The following is a 17,003-nucleotide window of genomic DNA, read 5'->3' on the forward strand; positions in this document are numbered from 1 at the left end:
GGGAGGGACAGACCCTATGTCCTATAGCTCCCTCCTGTCTGTGTCACTGTGTCACCTGCAGGGGAGGGACAGACCCCATGTCCTATAGCTCCCTCCTGTCTGTGTCACTGTGTCACCTGCAGGGGAGGGACAGACCCCATGTCCTATAGCTCCCTCCTGTCTGTGTCACCTGCAGGGGAGGGACAGACCTCATGTCCTATAGCTCCCTCCTGTCTGTGCCACCTGCAGGGGAGGGACAGACCCCATGTCCTATAGCTCCCTCCTGACTGTGTCACTGGATCACCTGCAGGGGAGGCACAGACCCATGTCCTATAGCTCCCTCCTGTCTGTGTCACCTGCAGGGGAGGGACAGACCTCATGTCCTATAGCTCCCTCCTGTCTGTGCCACCTGCAGGGGAGGGACACACCTCATGTCCTATAGCTCCCTCCTGTCTGTGTCACTGGGTCACCTGCAGGCAGGATCGCCATCAGGGGGTGACAGGGGAGGGACAGACCCTATGTCCTATAGCTCCCTCCTTTCTGCGTCACTGTGTCACCTGCAGGGGAGGCACAGACCCCATGTCCTATAGCTCCCTCCTGTCTGTGTCACTGGGTCACCTGCAGGCAGGATCGCCATCAGGGGGTGACAGGGGAGGGACAGACCCTATGTCCTATAGCTCCCTCCTTTCTGCGTCACTGTGTCACCTGCAGGGGAGGCACAGACCCCATGTCCTATAGCTCCCTCCTGTCTGTGTCACCTGTAGGGGAGGCACAGACCCCATGTCCTATAGCTCCCTCCTGTCTCTGTCACCTGCAGGGAGGGACAGACCCCATGACCTATATATACCTCCTGTCTGTGTCACCTGCAGTAGAGGGACAGGCCCCATGTCCTATAGCTCCCTCCTGTCTGTGTCACCTGCAGTAGAGGGACAGGCCCCATGTCCTATAGCTCCCTCCTGTCTGTGTCACCTGCAAGGGAGGGACAGACCCCATGTGCTATAGCTCCCTCCTGTCTGTGTCACTGTGTCACCTGCAGGGGAGGGACAGACCCCATGTCCTATAGCTCCCTCATGTCTGTGTCACTCTCACCTGTAGGGGAGGGACAGACCCCATGTCCTATAGCTCCCTCCTGTCTGTGTCACTGGGTCACCTGCAGGCAGGGTCGCCATCAGGGGGTGACAGGGGTGACTCCTGCAGAGAAGGGGAGGGACAGACCCTATGTCCTATAGCTCCCTCCTGTCTGTGTCACTGTGTCACCTGCAGGGGAGGGACAGACCCCATGTCCTATAGCTCCCTCCTGTCTGTGTCACTGTGTCACCTGCAGGGGAGGGACAGACCCCATGTCCTATAGCTCCCTCCTGTCTGTGTCACCTGCAGGGGAGGGACAGACCTCATGTCCTATAGCTCCCTCCTGTCTGTGCCGCCTGCAGGGGAGGGACAGACCCCATGTCCTATAGCTCCCTCCTGACTGTGTCACTGGATCACCTGCAGGGGAGGCACAGACCCATGTCCTATAGCTCCCTCCTGTCTGTGTCACCTGCAGGGGAGGGACAGACCTCATGTCCTATAGCTCCCTCCTGTCTGTGCCACCTGCAGGGGAGGGACACACCTCATGTCCTATAGCTCCCTCCTGTCTGTGTCACTGGGTCACCTGCAGGCAGGATCGCCATCAGGGGGTGACAGGGGAGGGACAGACCCTATGTCCTATAGCTCCCTCCTTTCTGCGTCACTGTGTCACCTGCAGGGGAGGCACAGACCCCATGTCCTATAGCTCCCTCCTGTCTGTGTCACCTGTAGGGGAGGCACAGACCCCATGTCCTATAGCTCCCTCCTGTCTCTGTCACCTGCAGGGAGGGACAGACCCCATGACCTATATATACCTCCTGTCTGTGTCACCTGCAGTAGAGGGACAGGCCCCATGTCCTATAGCTCCCTCCTGTCTGTGTCACCTGCAGTAGAGGGACAGGCCCCATGTCCTATAGCTCCCTCCTGTCTGTGTCACCTGCAAGGGAGGGACAGACCCCATGTGCTATAGCTCCCTCCTGTCTGTGTCACTGTGTCACCTGCAGGGGAGGGACAGACCCCATGTCCTATAGCTCCCTCCTGTCTGTGTCACTGTGTCACCTGCAGGGGAGGGACAGACCCCATGTCCTATAGCTCCCTCCTGTCTGTGTCACTGTGTCACCTGCAGGGGAGGGACAGACCCCATTTCCTATAGCTCCCTCCTGTCTGTGTCACTGTCACCTGTAGGGGAGGGACAGACCCCATGTCCTATAGCTCCTCCTGTCTGTGTCACTGGGTCACCTGCAGGCAGGGTCGCCATCAGGGGGTGACAGGGATGACTCCTGCAGGGGAGGGTCAGACCTCATGTTCTATAGCTCCCTCCTGTCTGTGTCACCTGCAGGGAGGGACAGACCCCATGTCCTATAGCTCCTCCTGTCTGTGTCACTGGTTCACCTGCAGGCAGGGTCGCCATCAGGGGGTGACAGGGGTGACTCCTGCAGGGGAGGGACAGACCCTATGTCCTATAGCTCCCTCCTGCCTGTGTCACTGTGTCACCTGCAAGGGAGGGACAGACCCCATGTGCTATAGCTCCCTCCTGTCTGTGTCACTGTGTCACCTGCAGGGGAGGGACAGACCCCATGTCCTATAGCTCCCTCATGTCTGTGTCACTCTCACCTGTAGGGGAGGGACAGACCCCATGTCCTATAGCTCCTCCTGTCTGTGTCACTGGGTCACCTGCAGGCAGGGTCGCCATCAGGGGGTGACAGGGATGACTCCTGCAGGGGAGGGACAGACCCCATGTCCTATAGCTCCCTCCTGTCTGTGTCACCTGCAGGGAGGGACAGACCCCATGTCCTATAGCTCCCTCCTGTCTGTGTCACTGTGTCACCTGCAGGCAGGGCCGCCATCAGGGGGTGACGGGGGTGACTCCTGCCAGGGGGCCCCATGAGGCAAGAACAGCTAATTTTATTTTAATTTTTTTTTTTAAATTTTGGCAGCCACCAGAGGGTACTACAGCAGAGTGCTATTGAGTGTGAGAAATGTTATTATAAGGAGTAAAGCATTAGAATTTGAGAGGATTTCTGAGTGTGCACTAAACCACTGTGACACTGTACAAACTTAAGTGCCAAGTCTGTCTCGCACTGTGCAGACGGCAGATCACTTTGACCTATAAATACCTCCTGTCTGTGTCACATGCAGTAGAGAGACAGACCCCATGACCTATATATACCTCCTGTCTGTGTCACATGCAGTAGAGGGACAGACCCTATGTCCTATAGATCCCTCCTGTCTGTGTCACATGCAGTAGAGGGACAGACCCTATGTCCTATAGCTCCCTCCTGTATGTGTCACATGCAGTAGAGGGACAGACCCTATGTCCTATAGATCCCTCCTGTCTGTGTCACATGCAGTAGAGAGACAGACCCCATGACCTATATATACCTCCTGTCTGTGTCACATGCAGTAGAGGGACAGACCCTATGTCATATATATACCTCCTGTCTGTGTCACTGTGTCACCTGTAGGGGAGGCACAGACCCCATAGTTCCCTTCTGTCTGTCACCTGCAGTGGTCCTTTGTCCCCTCAGTTTCAGTATGTGCTTTCTCATTTTCAGGGCTGCTGACAAGAAGAGTCAATTGGTCAGATTTAGATTCAGATGATAATCTCCAAATCTGGGAGAGAAACGAGCAGCAGATGAATGAGAAAGACAGTGAGTGACATTCTACACTGTTCCTTCTGTGTCATCTAGTTTTGTCCCCCCCAGTTGTGTCTTGTGCTGTCTCCCACCCCAGTGTCTATGTGCTCTGTCCCACTGTGTGTCTGTGCTCTCCTGCTCTGTCCCCGCCTGTGTGTCTGTGCTCTCCTGCTCTGTCCCCGCCTGTGTGTCTGTGCTCTCCTGCTCTGTCCCACTGTGTGTCTGTGCTCTCCTGCTCTGTCCCACTGTGTGTCTGTGCTCTCCTGCTCTGTCCCACTGTGTGTCTGTGCTCTCCTGCTCTGTCCCACTGTGTGTCTGTGCTCTCCTGCTCTGTCCTCTCCTGTGTGTCTGTGCTCTCCTGCTCTGTCCCCTCCTGTGTGTCTGTGCTCTCCTGCTCTGTCCCACTGTGTGTCTGTGCTCTCCTGCTCTGTCCCACTGTGTGTCTGTGCTCTCCTGCTCTGTCCCCTCCTGTGTGTCTGTGCTCTCCTGCTCTGTCCCACTGTGTGTCTGTGCTCTCCTGCTCTGTCCCACTGTGTGTCTGTGCTCTCCTGCTCTGTCCCCTCCTGTGTCTCTGTGCTCTCCTGCTCTGTCCCCTCCTGTGTGTCTGTGCTCTCCTGCTCTGTCCCACTGTGTCTGTGCTCTACTGCTCTGTCCCACTGTGTGTCTGTGCTCTCCTGCTCTGTCCCCTCCTGTGTGTCTGTGCTCTCCTGCTCTGTCCTCTCCTGTGTGTCTGTGCTCTCCTGCTCTGTCCTCTCCTGTGTGTCTGTGCTCTCCTGCTCTGTCCTCTCCTGTGTGTCTGTGCTCTCCTGCTCTGTCCCACTGTGTGTCTGTGCTCTCCTGCTCTGTCCCACTGTGTGTCTGTGCTCTCCTGCTCTGTCCTCTCCTGTGTGTCTGTGCTCTCCTGCTCTGTCCCACTGTGTGTCTGTGCTCTCCTGCTCTGTCCCCGCCTGTGTGTCTGTGCTCTCCTGCTCTGTCCCACTGTGTGTCTGTGCTCTCCTGCTCTGTCCCCTCCTGTGTGTCTGTGCTCTCCTGCTCTGTCCCACTGTGTGTCTGTGCTCTCCTGCTCTGTCCCCTCCTGTGTGTCTGTGCTCTCCTGCTCTGTCCCCTCCTGTGTGTCTGTGGTCTCCTGCTCTGTCCCCGCCTGTGTGTCTGTGCTCTCCTGCTCTGTCCCCTCCTGTGTGTCTGTGCTCTCCTGCTCTGTCCCCTCCTGTGTGTCTGTGCTCTCCTGCTCTGTCCCCTCCTGTGTGTCTGTGCTCTCCTGCTCTGTCCCCTCCTGTGTGTCTGTGCTCTCCTGCTCTGTCCCCGCCTGTGTGTCTGTGCTCTCCTGCTCTGTCCCCTCCTGTGTGTCTGAGCTCTCCTGCTCTGTTCCACTGTGTGTCTGTGCGCTCCTGCTCTGTCCCCTCCTGTGTGTCTGTGCTCTCCTGCTCTGTCCCCTCCTGTGTGTCTGTGCTCTCCTGCTCTGTCCCCGCCTGTGTGTCTGTGCTCTCCTGCTCTGTCCCCTCCTGTGTGTCTGTGCTCTCCTGCTCTGTCCCCTCCTGTGTGTCTGTGCTCTCCTGCTCTGTCCCCTCCTGTGTGTCTGTGCTCTCCTGCTCTGTCCCCTCCTGTGTGTCTGTGCTCTCCTGCTCTGTCCCACTGTGTGTCTGTGCTCTCCTGCTCTGTCCCACTGTGTGTCTGTGCTCTCCTGCTCTGTCCCACTGTGTGTCTGTGCTCTCCTGCTCTGTCCCCTCCTGTGTGTCTGTGCTCTCCTGCTCTGTCCCACTGTGTGTCTGTGCTCTCCTGCTCTGTCCCCTCCTGTGTCTCTGTGCTCTCCTGCTCTGTCCCCGCCTGTGTGTCTGTGCTCTCCTGCTCTGTCCCCTCCTGTGTGTCTGTGCTCTCCTGCTCTGTCCCACTGTGTGTCTGTGCTCTCCTGCTCTGTCCCCGCCTGTGTGTCTGTGCTCTCCTGCTCTGTCCCACTGTGTCTGTGCTCTCCTGCTCTGTCCCCTCCTGTGTGTCTGTGCTCTCCTGCTCTGTCCCCTCCTGTGTCTCTGTGCTCTCCTGCTCTGTCCCACTGTGTGTCTGTGCTCTCCTGCTCTGTCCCCTCCTGTGTGTCTGTGCTCTCCTGCTCTGTCCCCTCCTGTGTGTCTGTGCTCTCCTGCTCTGTCCCCTCCTGTGTGTCTGTGCTCTCCTGCTCTGTCCCCTCCTGTGTGTCTGTGCTCTCCAGCTCTGTCCCCTCCTGTGTGTCTGTGCTCTCCAGCTCTGTCCCCTCCTGTGTGTCTGTGCTCTCCAGCTCTGTCCCCTCCTGTGTGTCTGTGCTCTCCTGCTCTGTCCCCTCCTGTGTGTCTGTGCTCTCCTGCTCTGTCCCCTCCTGTGTGTCTGTGCTCTCCTGCTCTGTCCCCTCCTGTGTGTCTGTGCTCTCCTGCTCTGTCCCACTGTGTGTCTGTGCTCTCCTGCTCTGTCCCCTCCTGTGTGTCTGTGCTCTCCTGCTCTGTCCCCTCCTGTGTGTCTGTGCTCTCCTGCTCTGTCCCCTCCTGTGTGTCTGTGCTCTCCTGCTCTGTCCCCTCCTGTGTGTCTGTGCTCTACTGCTCTGTCCCACTGTGTCTGTGCTCTCCTGCTCTGTCCCCTCCTGTGTGTTTGTGTTCTCCTGCTCTGTCCCCTCCTGTGTGTCTGTGCTCTCCCGCTCTGACCCCTCCTGTGTGTCTGTGCTCTCCTGCTCTGTCCCACTGTGTGTCTGTGCTCTCCTGCTCTGTCCCCTCCTGTGTGTCTGTGCTCTCCTGCTCTGTCCCCTCCTGTGTGTCTGTGCTCTCCTGCTCTGTCCCCTCCTGTGTGTCTGTGCTCTCCTGCTCTGTCCCCTCCTGTGTGTCTGTGCTCTCCTGCTCTGTCCCCTCCTGTGTGTCTGTGCTCTCCTGCTCTGTCCCCTCCTGTGTGTCTGTGCTCTCCTGCTCTGTCCCCTCCTGTGTGTCTGTGCTCTCCTGCTCTGTCCCCTCCTGTGTGTCTGTGCTCTCCTGCTCTGTCCCCTCCTGTGTGTCTGTGCTCTCCTGCTCTGTCCCCTCCTGTGTGTCTGTGCTCTCCTGCTCTGTCCCCTCCTGTGTGTCTGTGCTCTCCTGCTCTGTCCCCTCCTGTGTGTCTGTGCTCTCCTGATCTGTCCCCTCCTGTGTGTCTGTGCTCTCCTGATCTGTCCCCTCCTGTGTCCCCTCCTGTGTGTCTGTGCCCTCCTGTGTGTCTGTGCCCTCCTGTGTGTCTGTGCCCTCCTGTGTGTCTGTGCTCTCCTGTGTGTCTGTGCTCTCCTGTGTGTCTGTGCTCTCCTGCTCTGTCCCCTCCTGTGTGTCTGTGCCCTCCTGTGTGTCTGTGCCCTCCTGTGTGTCTGTGCCCTCCTGTGTGTCTGTGCCCTCCTGTGTGTCTGTGCCCTCCTGTGTGTCTGTGCCCTCCTGTGTGTCTGTGCTCTCCTGTGTGTCTGTGCCCTCCTGTGTGTCTGTGCCCTCCTGTGTGTCTGTGCCCTCCTGTGTGTCTGTGCCCTCCTGTGTGTCTGTGCTCTCCTGTGTGTCTGTGCCCTCCTGTGTGTCTGTGCTCTCCTGTGTGTCTGTGCCCTCCTGTGTGTCTGTGCTCTCCTGTGTGTCTGTGCCCTCCTGTGTGTCTGGGCTCTCCTGTGTGTCTGTGCCCTCCTGTGTGTCTGGGCTCTCCTGTGTGTCTGTGCCCTCCTGTGTGTCTGTGCCCTCCTGTGTGTCTGTGCTCTCCTGCTCTGTCCCCTCCTGTTTGTTTGTGCTCTCCTGCTCTGTCCCCCGCTTTCTTAGTCAATTTGCCCGGCTCAGTTGTCTTGTTCTTGCTTTTTCCCATTAGGGATACTTACACAAATAGCCAGCTGGTCACATCTGGATACAAACATAAATCTCCCAATCCAGGAGAGGAAAGTGCAGCCCATAAGCACAAAAGAAGGTGAGAGATGAAGGTTAGTGAGTGAGTGTGAGACAATGAGACAATGAGATAGAGAGATGGAGGTGAGTGAGTGTGAGACAATGAGAGAGAGAGATGAAGGTTAGTGAGTGAGTGTGAGACAATGAGAGAGAGAGATGAAGGTTAGTCAGTGAGTGTGAGACAATGAGAGAGAGAGGTTAGTGAGTGTGAGACGGTGAGTGAGAGAGGTTAGTGAGTGTGATAGTGAGTGTGAGAGGGGTGATTTAGTGCAAGACGTGAGTGTGAGACAGTGAGTGTGAGTGAGTGAGACAGTGAGTGTGAGTGTGAGTGTGAGTGAGTGTGAGACAGTGAGTGTGAGAGAGAGAAGTTAGTGAGTGTGAGACAATGAGTGTGAGACAGTGAGTGTGAGACAGTGAGTGTGAGTGAGTGTGAGACAGTGAGTGTGAGAGAGAGAAGTTAGTGAGTGTGAGACAGTGAGTGTGTGTGAGACAGAGAGAGGACAGTGAGAGTGAGTGAGTGTGAGACAGTGAGTGTGAGACAATGAGAGAGAGAGAGGTTAGTGAGTGTGAGAGAGGTGATTTAGTGCGAGTGAGTGTGAGACAATGAGAGAGAGAGATGAGTGAGTGTGAGACAGTGAGTGTGAGACAATGAGAGAGAGAGGTTAGTGAGTGTGAGACGGTCAGTGAGAGAGGTTAGTGAGTGTGATAGTGAGTGTGAGAGAGGTGATTTAGTGTGAGACGTGAGTTTGAGACGTGAGAGCTGAGTGAGTGTGAGACAGTGAGTGTGAGTGAGTGTGAGACAGTGAGTGTGAGAGAGAAGTTAGTGAGTGTGAGTGAGACAGAGAGAGAGGACAGTGAGTGAGACAGTGAGAGAGAGTGGGAGGTTAGTGAGTGAGTGTGAGACAAAGGGAGAGAGATGAGTGAGTGTGAGACAGAGAGGTGAGTGTGAGACAGAGAGGTGAGTGTGAGACAGAGAGGTGAGTGTGAGACAGAGAGTGAAAGAGGTAAGTGTGTGAGTCAGTGAGTGAGAGAGGTGAGTGTGAGTCAGTGAGTGAGAGAGGTGAGTGTGTGAGTCAGTGAGTAAGAGAGGTGAGTGTGTGAGTCAGTGAGTAAGAGAGGTGAGTGTGTGAGTCAGTGAGTAAGAGAGGTGAGTGTGTGAGTCAGTGAGTAAGAGAGGTGAGTGTGTGAGTAAGAGAGGTGAGAGAGGTGAGTGTGTGAGTCAGTGAGTGAGAGAGGTGAGTCAGTGAGTGAGAGAGGTGAGTGTGAGACAGTGAGTGAGAGGTTAGTGAGTGTGAAACAGGGAGAGGAGTGAGGGAGGTTAGTGAGTGAGTGTGAGACAGAGAGAGGAGTAAGAGAACGGAGAGACAAGGGATTATGAGAGCGGAATTAAAGGTCATAAAATGATTTACTGTAATTTAACTCAGAGTTTTTGTTTTCTTTCATGTAATTGGCAAGAGTCCATGAGCTAGTGACGTATGGGATATACATTCCTACCAGGAGGGGCAAAGTTTCCCAAACCTCAAAATGCCTATAAATATACCCCTCATCACACCCACAATTCAGTTTTACAAACTTTGCCTCCGATGGAGGTGGTGAAGTAAGTTTGTGCTAGATTCTACGTTGATATGCGCTCCGCAGCAAGTTGGAGCCCGGTTTTCCTCTCAGCGTGCAGTGAATGTGAGAGGGATGTGAGGAGAGTATTGCCTATTTGAATGCAGTGATCTCCTTCTACGGGGTCTATTTCATAGGTTCTCTGTTATCGGTCGTAGAGATTCATCTCTTACCTCCCTTTTCAGATCGACGATATACTCTTATATATATACCATTACCTCTGCTGATTTTCGTTTCAGTACTGGTTTGGCTTTCTACAAACATGTAGATGAGTGTCCTGGGGTAAGTAAATCTTATTTTCTGTGACACTCTAAGCTATGGTTGGGCACTTTATTTATAAAGTTCTAAATATATGTATTCAAACATTTATTTGCCTTGACTCAGGATGTTCAACGTTCCTTATTTCAGACAGTCAGTTTCATATTTGGGATAATGCATATGAATAATTAATTTTTTTATTACCTTAAAAATTGACTTTTTTTCCTGTGGGCTGTTAGGCTCGCGGGGGCTGAAAATGCTTCATTTTATTGCGTCATTTTTGGCGCTGACTTTTTTGGCGCAAAAAATTTCTTTGTCATTTCCGGCGTCATACTTGTCGCCGGAAGTTTTTGTGATTGCGTCATTTTTTTGACGTTTTGCGCCAAAAATGTCGGGCATCATTGTTGTCTCCACATTATTTAAGTCTCATTGTTTATTGCTTCTGGTTGCTAGAAGCTTGTTCATTGGCATTTTTTTCCCTTTCCTGAAACTGTCATTTAAGGAATTTGATCATTTTTGCTTTATATGTTGTTTTTTCTATTACATATTGCAAGATGTCTCAGATTGTCCCTGAGTCAGAAGCCACTTCTGGAAAAACGCTTAACTGAGTTTCAGTTCTACCAAAGCTAAGTTCATTTATTTTAAATGTTATAAATATTTATCTTTAGCTATGGTTTGTATTAAGTTATTATGATAAACTTTTACATGCAGATTCCATTAGTATTTATGCTTTATATATTTCCATTCTTAAGTACGAGAAATGTTTAGAAGATTTATAAGAATATTTTTCTGATTCTATTTTAAAGGCTTTGTCTGACTTCGTGCCTTCTAATAAAATTTTTAGGTCTTTTTCACTTCTTTTTTAATTATTGAAGTTTCAAATGACCAACAACATACTGATTTATCCTTCTCTGATGATGTTTTTTCTCATTCAGAATTTTCTTCATCAGATATTGACACTAACAAATCTACTTTTTTATTTTTTTATTAAAGTACATTTGTTCTTTGTTGAAAAGGTGTTGTTTATTTTGGACATTAAGGTAACTAGTTCTTTTTCAAGACTAGCTGACACTATTTCTGCTTATTTATTCTTCTGTGTTTTCAGAGGTTTTTTTTCCAATTCCTTATACTAGGGAATGGAATAGGCTGAGAATTTTCTTTTATTCCTTATTCAAAGGTTTTAAACTATACTCCTACTAATTATGCTATTGTTTCTAGCAAAATAGTATTTATTTTCCTTTAGATGGTTGTATCTTATTTATGGAAAATTATTTAGTTTCAGGTACTTTTCTTGGACCTGTGATTTATTTGGATGTTGCAATTGCTTCATTTTCTCCAACATAGGTGTGTCCGGTCCACGGCGTCATCCTTACTTGTGGGATATTCTCCTCCCCAACAGGAAATGGCAAAGAGCCCAGCAAAGCTGGCCATATAGTCCCTCCTAGGCTCCGCCTACCCCAGTCATTCTCTTTGCCGTTGCACAGGCAACATCTCCACGGAGATGGCTTAGAGTTTTTTGGTGTTTAAATGTAGTTTTTGTTCTTCAATCAAGAGTTTGTTATTTTAAAATAGTGCTGGTATGTACTATTTACTCTGGAACAGAAAAGAGATGAAGATTTCTGTTTGTAAGAGGAAGATGATTTTAGCAACCGTTACTAAAATCGATGGCTGTTTCCACACAGGACTGTTGAGATGAAGTAACTTCAGTTGGGGGAAACAGTGGGCAGACTTTGCTGCTTGAGGTATGACACATTTCTAACAAGACTCGGTAATGCTGGAAGCTGTCATTTTCCCTATGGGAACCGGTAAGCCATTTTCTTAGTTTAAGTAAAAGAATAAAGGGCTTCATTAGGGCTTAAAAAACTGGTAGACATTTTTCTGGGCTAAAACGATTACTTTACTAAGTATATTTGGCAGATTATTACTTTTAATAGTTGTTAAATCTTGGGGATTGTTTTAATAAAAACGGCAGGCACTGTATTGGACACCTTTTTCACTGGGGGCCTTTTCTAGTCATAGACAGAGCCTCATTTTCGCGCCTCTAATGCGCAGTTGTTTTTGGAAAGCATGGCATGCAGATGCATGTGTGAGGAGCTAAGAACCACTGAAAAAGCTTATAGAAGGCGTCTTGTGGTATCGTATTCCCCTCTGGGCTTGGTTGGGTCTCAGCAAAGCAGATACCTGGGACTGTATAGGGGTTAAATGTAAAAACGGCTCCGGTTCCGTTATTTTAAGGGTTAAAGCTTTCAAATTTGGTGTGCAATACTTTTAAGGCTTTAAGTTACTGTGGTGAAATTTTGGTGAATTTTGAACAATTCCTTCATACTTTTTCACATATTCAGTAATAAAGTGTGTTCAGTTTAAAATTTAAAGGGACAGTAACGGTTTTATTGTAAAACGTTTTTTGTGCTTTGTTGACAAGTTTAAGCCTGTTTAACATGTCTGAACCATCAGATAACGATGTTCTATATGTATGAAAGCCAATGTGTCTCCCCATTTAAATATATGTGATATATTTGTGTCATAATGTCCAAACAAAGTAGGGATAATAATGCCATAGATATGATATTGCCCAAGATGATTCCTCTAATGAGGGGAGTAAGCATGGTACTGCATCATCCCCTTCTGTGTCTACACCAGTTTTGCCCACACAAGAGGCCCCTAGTACATCTAGTGCGCCAATACTTATTACCATACAACTATTAATGGCTGTAATGGATAATTCTATTGCATGCATTTTTTCCAAAATGCCTACTTATCAGAGAAAGCGTGATTGCTCTGTTTTAAACACTGAAGAGCAAGAGGACGCTGATGATATCTGTTCTGACATACCCTCACACCTATCTGAAGGGGCCAGGAGGGAGGTTTTGTCTGAGGGAGAAATTTCAGATTCAGGGAAAATTTCTCAACAAGCAGAACCTGATATTGTAACTTTTAAATTTAAATTACAACATCTCCACGCACTACTTAAGGAGGTATTATCTACTCTGGATGATTGTGACAATTTGGTCATTCCAGAGAAATTAGGTAAGATGGACAAGTTCCTAGAGGTTCCGGTGCCCCCCGATGTTTTTCCTATACCCAAGCGGGTGGCGGACATAGTAAATAAGGAGTGGGAAAGGCCCGGCATACCTTTTGTCCTCCCCCTATATTTAAGAAATTATTTCCTATAGTCGACCCCAGAAAGGACTTATAGCATACAGTCCCCAAGGTCGAGGGGGCGGTTTCTACTCTAAACAAACGCACTTCTATTCCTATAGAAGATAGTTGTGCTTTCAAGATCCTATGGATTAAAGGTTAGAGGGTTTGCTTAAAAAGATGTTTGTTCAGCAAGGTTACCTTCTACAACCAATTTCATGCATTGTTCCTGTCACTACAGCTGCGTGTTTCTGGTTCGAAGAACTAGAAAAGTCGCTCAATAAAGAATCTTCGTACGAGGAGGTTTTGGACAGAGTTCAAGCTCTTAAATTGGCTAACTCTTTTATTTTAGATGCCGCTTTGCAATTAGCTAGATTAGCGGCGAATAATTCAGGGTTTGCTATTGTGGCGCGCAGAGCGCTTTTGCTTAACATCCCTTTCAAGGGTAAAACACTGTTTGGCCCTGACTTGAAAGAGATTATTTCAGACATCACTGGGGGAAAGGGCCACGCCCTTCCTCTGGATAGGTCTTTTAAGGCTAAAAATAAGCCAAATTTTCGTCCCTTTCGCAGAAACGGACCAGCCTCAAATTCTACACCCTCTAAGCAAGAGGGTAATACTTCTCAAACCAAGCCAGCCTGGAGGCCGATGCAAGGCTGGAACAAGGGTAAGCAGGCCAAGTCACCTGCCACTGCTACCAAAACAGCATGAAGTGTTGGCCCCCGATCTGGGAAGGATCTGGTGGGGGGCAGACTTTCTCTCTTTGCTCAGGCTGGGGCAAGAGATGTTCAGGATCCTTGGGCGCTAGAAATAGTTTCTCAAGGTTATCTCCTGGAATTCAGGGAACTACCCCCAAGGGGAAGGTTCCACGGGTCTCAATTATCTTCGAACAGACATTCTTACACTGTGTAGAAGACCTGTTAAGCATGGGAGTGATTCATCCTGTTCCATTAGGAGAACAAGGGATGGGTTTTTACTCCAACCTGTTCATAATTCCCAAAAAAGAGGGAACATTCAGACCTATTTTAGATCTCAAGATTCTAAACAAGTTTCTAAGGGTTTCATCGTTCAAAATGGAAACCATTCGAACGATCCTTCCTACCATCCAGGAAGGTCAATTCATGACCACGGTGGACTTAAAGGATGCGTACCTACGTATTCCTATCCACAAGGAACATTTTCGGTTCCTAAGGTTCGCCTTTCTGGACAAGCATTACCAGTTTGTGGCACTTCCATTCGGATTAGCCACTGCTCCAAGGATTTTCACAAGGGTACTAGGGTCCCTTCTAGCGGTGCTAAGACCAAGGGGCATTGCAGTAGTACCTTACTTGGACGACATCCTGATTCAAGTGTCGTCTCTGTCATAAGCAAGGGCTCATACGGACATTGTCCTAGCCTTTCTCAGATCTCACAGGTGGAAAGTGAACATAGAAAAAAGTTCTCTGTCCCCATCAACAAGAGTTCCCTTCTTGGGAACAATAATAGTTTCCTTAGAAATGAAGGTTTTTCTGACAGAGGCCAGAAAATCAAAACTTCTAAGCTCTTGTCAGGTACTTCATTCTGTTCTTCTTCCTTCCATAGCGCAGTGCATGGAAGTAATAGGTTTGATGGTTGCGGCAATGGACATAGTTCCTTTTGCACGAATTAATCTAAGACCATTACACCTGTGCATGCTCAGACAGTGGAATGGGGATTATACAGACTTGTCTCCGACGATACAAGTAGATCAAATAACCAGAGATTCACTCCGTTGGTGGCTGACCCTGGACAACCTGTCACAGGGAATGAGCTTCCGCAGACCAGAGTAGGTCATTGTCACGACCGACGCCAGTCTGGTGGGCTGGGGCGCGGTCTGGGAACCCCTGAAAGCTTAGGGTCTATGGTTTCGGGAAGACTCTCTTCTCCCGATAAACATAATGGAACTGAGAGCGATATTCAATGCTCTCAAGGCTTGGCCTCAACTAGCAAAGGCCAAATTCATAAGGTTTCAATCAGACATCATGACGACTGTTACATATATCAACCATCAGGGGGTAACAACGAGTTCCCTGGCGATGGAGGAGCATCCGGGGGAGTGGGAACTCCATCTGGAAATCTTTGCCCAAATAACTCAATTATGGGGCATTCCAGACATGGTTCTGATGGCCTCTCGTCAGAACTTCATGGTCCCTTGTTACGGGTCCAAATCCAGGGATCCCAAGGCGACTCTATTGGATACAATAGTAGCACCTTGGATCTTCAACCTAGCTTATGTATTCCCACCGTTTCCTCTCATTCCCAGGCTGGTAGCCAGGATCAATCTGGAGAGGGCTTCGGTGATCTTGATAGTTCCTGTGTGGCCACGCAGGACTTGGTATGCAGACCTGGTGAATGTGTCATCGGCTCCACCATGGAAGCTACCTTTGAGACAGGACCTTCTTATTCAGGGTCCATTCGAACATCCGAATCTGGTTTTCCTCCAACTGACTGCTTGGAGTTTGAACGCTTGATTTTATCAAAGCGTGGGTTTTCAGATTCTGTAATAGATACTCTTATTCAGGCTAGAAAGCCTGTAACTAGAAAAATTTACCATAATATATGGAAAAAATATATCTGTTGGTGTGAATCTAAAGGATTCCCATGGAACAAGATAAAAATTCCTAAGATTCTTTCCTTTCTACAAGAAGGTTTGGAGAAAGGATTTTCTGCGAGTTCTCTGAAGGGACAGATCTCTGCTTTATCTGTTTTACTTCACAAAAGGCTGGCAGCTGTGCCAGATGTTTAAGCGTTTGTTCAGGCTCTGGTTAGAATCAAGCCTGTTTACAGACCTTTGACTCTTCCCTGGAGTCTTAATCTAGTTCTTTCAGTTCTTCAAGGGGTTCCGTTTGAACCCTTACATTCCGTAGATATTAAGTTATTATCTTGGAAAGTTTTGTTTTAGGTTGCAATTTCTTCCGCTAGAGGAGTTTCTGAGTTATCTGCTCTGCAGTGTTCTCCGCCCTATCTGGTCCATGCAGATAAGGTGGTTTTACGTACTGAGCCTGGTTTTCTTCTGAAGGTTGTTTCCAACAAAAATATTAACCAGGAGATAGTTGTACCTTCTTTGTGTCCGAATCCAGTTTCATAGAAGGAACGTTTGTTACACAATTTGGACGTTGTCCGTGCTCTAAAATTCTATTTAGAGGCTACTGAAGATTTTAGACAAACATCTTCTTTGTTTGTTGTTTATTCTGGTTAAAGGAGAGGTAAAAAAGCAACTTCTACCTCTCTTTCCTTTTAGTTTAAAAGCATCATCAGATTGGCTTTTGAGACTGCCGGACGGCAGCCTCCTGAAAGTATCACAGCTCACTCCACTCGGGCTGTGGCTTCCACATGGGCCTTCAAGAATGAGGTTCCTGTTGACCAAATTTTTTAAATTATATACTTTTGCTTCTTCGGAGGCTATTTTTGGGAGAAAGGTTTTGCAAGCCGTGGTGCCTTCCGTTTGGGTGACCTGATTTGCTCTCTCCCTTCATCCGTGTCCTAAAGCTTTGGTATTGGTTCCCACAAGTAAGGATGACGCCGTGGACCGGACACACCTATGTTGGAGAAAACAGAATTTATGCTTACCTGATAAATTACTTTCTCCAACGGTGTGTCCGGTCCACGGCCCGCCCTGGTTTTTTATTCAGGTCTGATGAATTATTTTCTCTAACTACAGTCACCACGTTACCATATGGTTTCTCCTATATATATTTCCTCCTGTCCGTCGGTCGAATGACTGGGGTAGGCGGAGCCTAGGAGGGACTATATGGCCAGCTTTGCTGGGCTCTTTGCCATTTCCTGTTGGGGAGGAGAATATCCCACAAGTAAGGATGACGCCGTGGACCGGACACACCGTTGGAGAAAGTAATTTATCAGGTAAGCATAAATTCTGTTTTTTCTGTTTACTTTAAGATCAAGTATCAGATTATGATTTATTTTAGCATTGTTAAAGGGACAAAATTTACAAGACTAGGTGCTGTTGCATTTGTCTTGTTGTTTTGCATTTATTGATTATGCAAGTCCACTGTATTGACTGGTCCTTTAACTGGACTATCATGCTAATAATTTCATTTGTGTCTTCATTTTATTGAATATTTTCGCAAATGAGGTTTAATCTATGTCTTTAGCTGTTTGAGCTAGAAGAATTTTGTGATTTCTTAAAATCCATATTTCTTTTGTTCTAAGATAATCAATTATTTGTTTTATAATTGGATTCAATTCTTAACTGTTACTCTGGGCTTCAAGATTGAGTTCTAAGACTAAAACTTTAAGCTTATACTAGTTTGGTTGTTCTTATTAAGGAACGCATTCCTGAATTCTTTCCCAAGTAACATGTTTTTATTTGGAAATGTTTCAGTTCGAAATCAGCTCCCTTAAATTGCGATGTATGTGCCGTATTCCAGCTTGGCTGGCAAGGGGCAGGTTA

The 17,003-nt window shown here is 48.8% G+C and overlaps 1 protein-coding gene across 1 annotated transcript in view; it reads left to right on the forward strand.

Annotated features, from left to right (window-relative positions):
• LOC128659677 (gastrula zinc finger protein XlCGF57.1) overlaps window positions 1-17,003 on the forward strand; it is a 134,808-nt gene that overhangs the window by 69,742 nt on the left and 48,063 nt on the right. Inside the window, exons 3-4 of the mRNA XM_053713251.1 lie at window positions 3,600-3,695; window positions 7,494-7,589. Of these exons, the coding sequence (XP_053569226.1) occupies window positions 3,600-3,695; window positions 7,494-7,589 (192 nt within the window). The remainder of the gene's footprint in view (window positions 1-3,599; window positions 3,696-7,493; window positions 7,590-17,003) is intronic.

This window comes from Bombina bombina, chromosome 5 (genome assembly GCF_027579735.1).
Source record: "Bombina bombina isolate aBomBom1 chromosome 5, aBomBom1.pri, whole genome shotgun sequence".
NCBI lineage: Eukaryota > Metazoa > Chordata > Amphibia > Anura > Bombinatoridae > Bombina > Bombina bombina.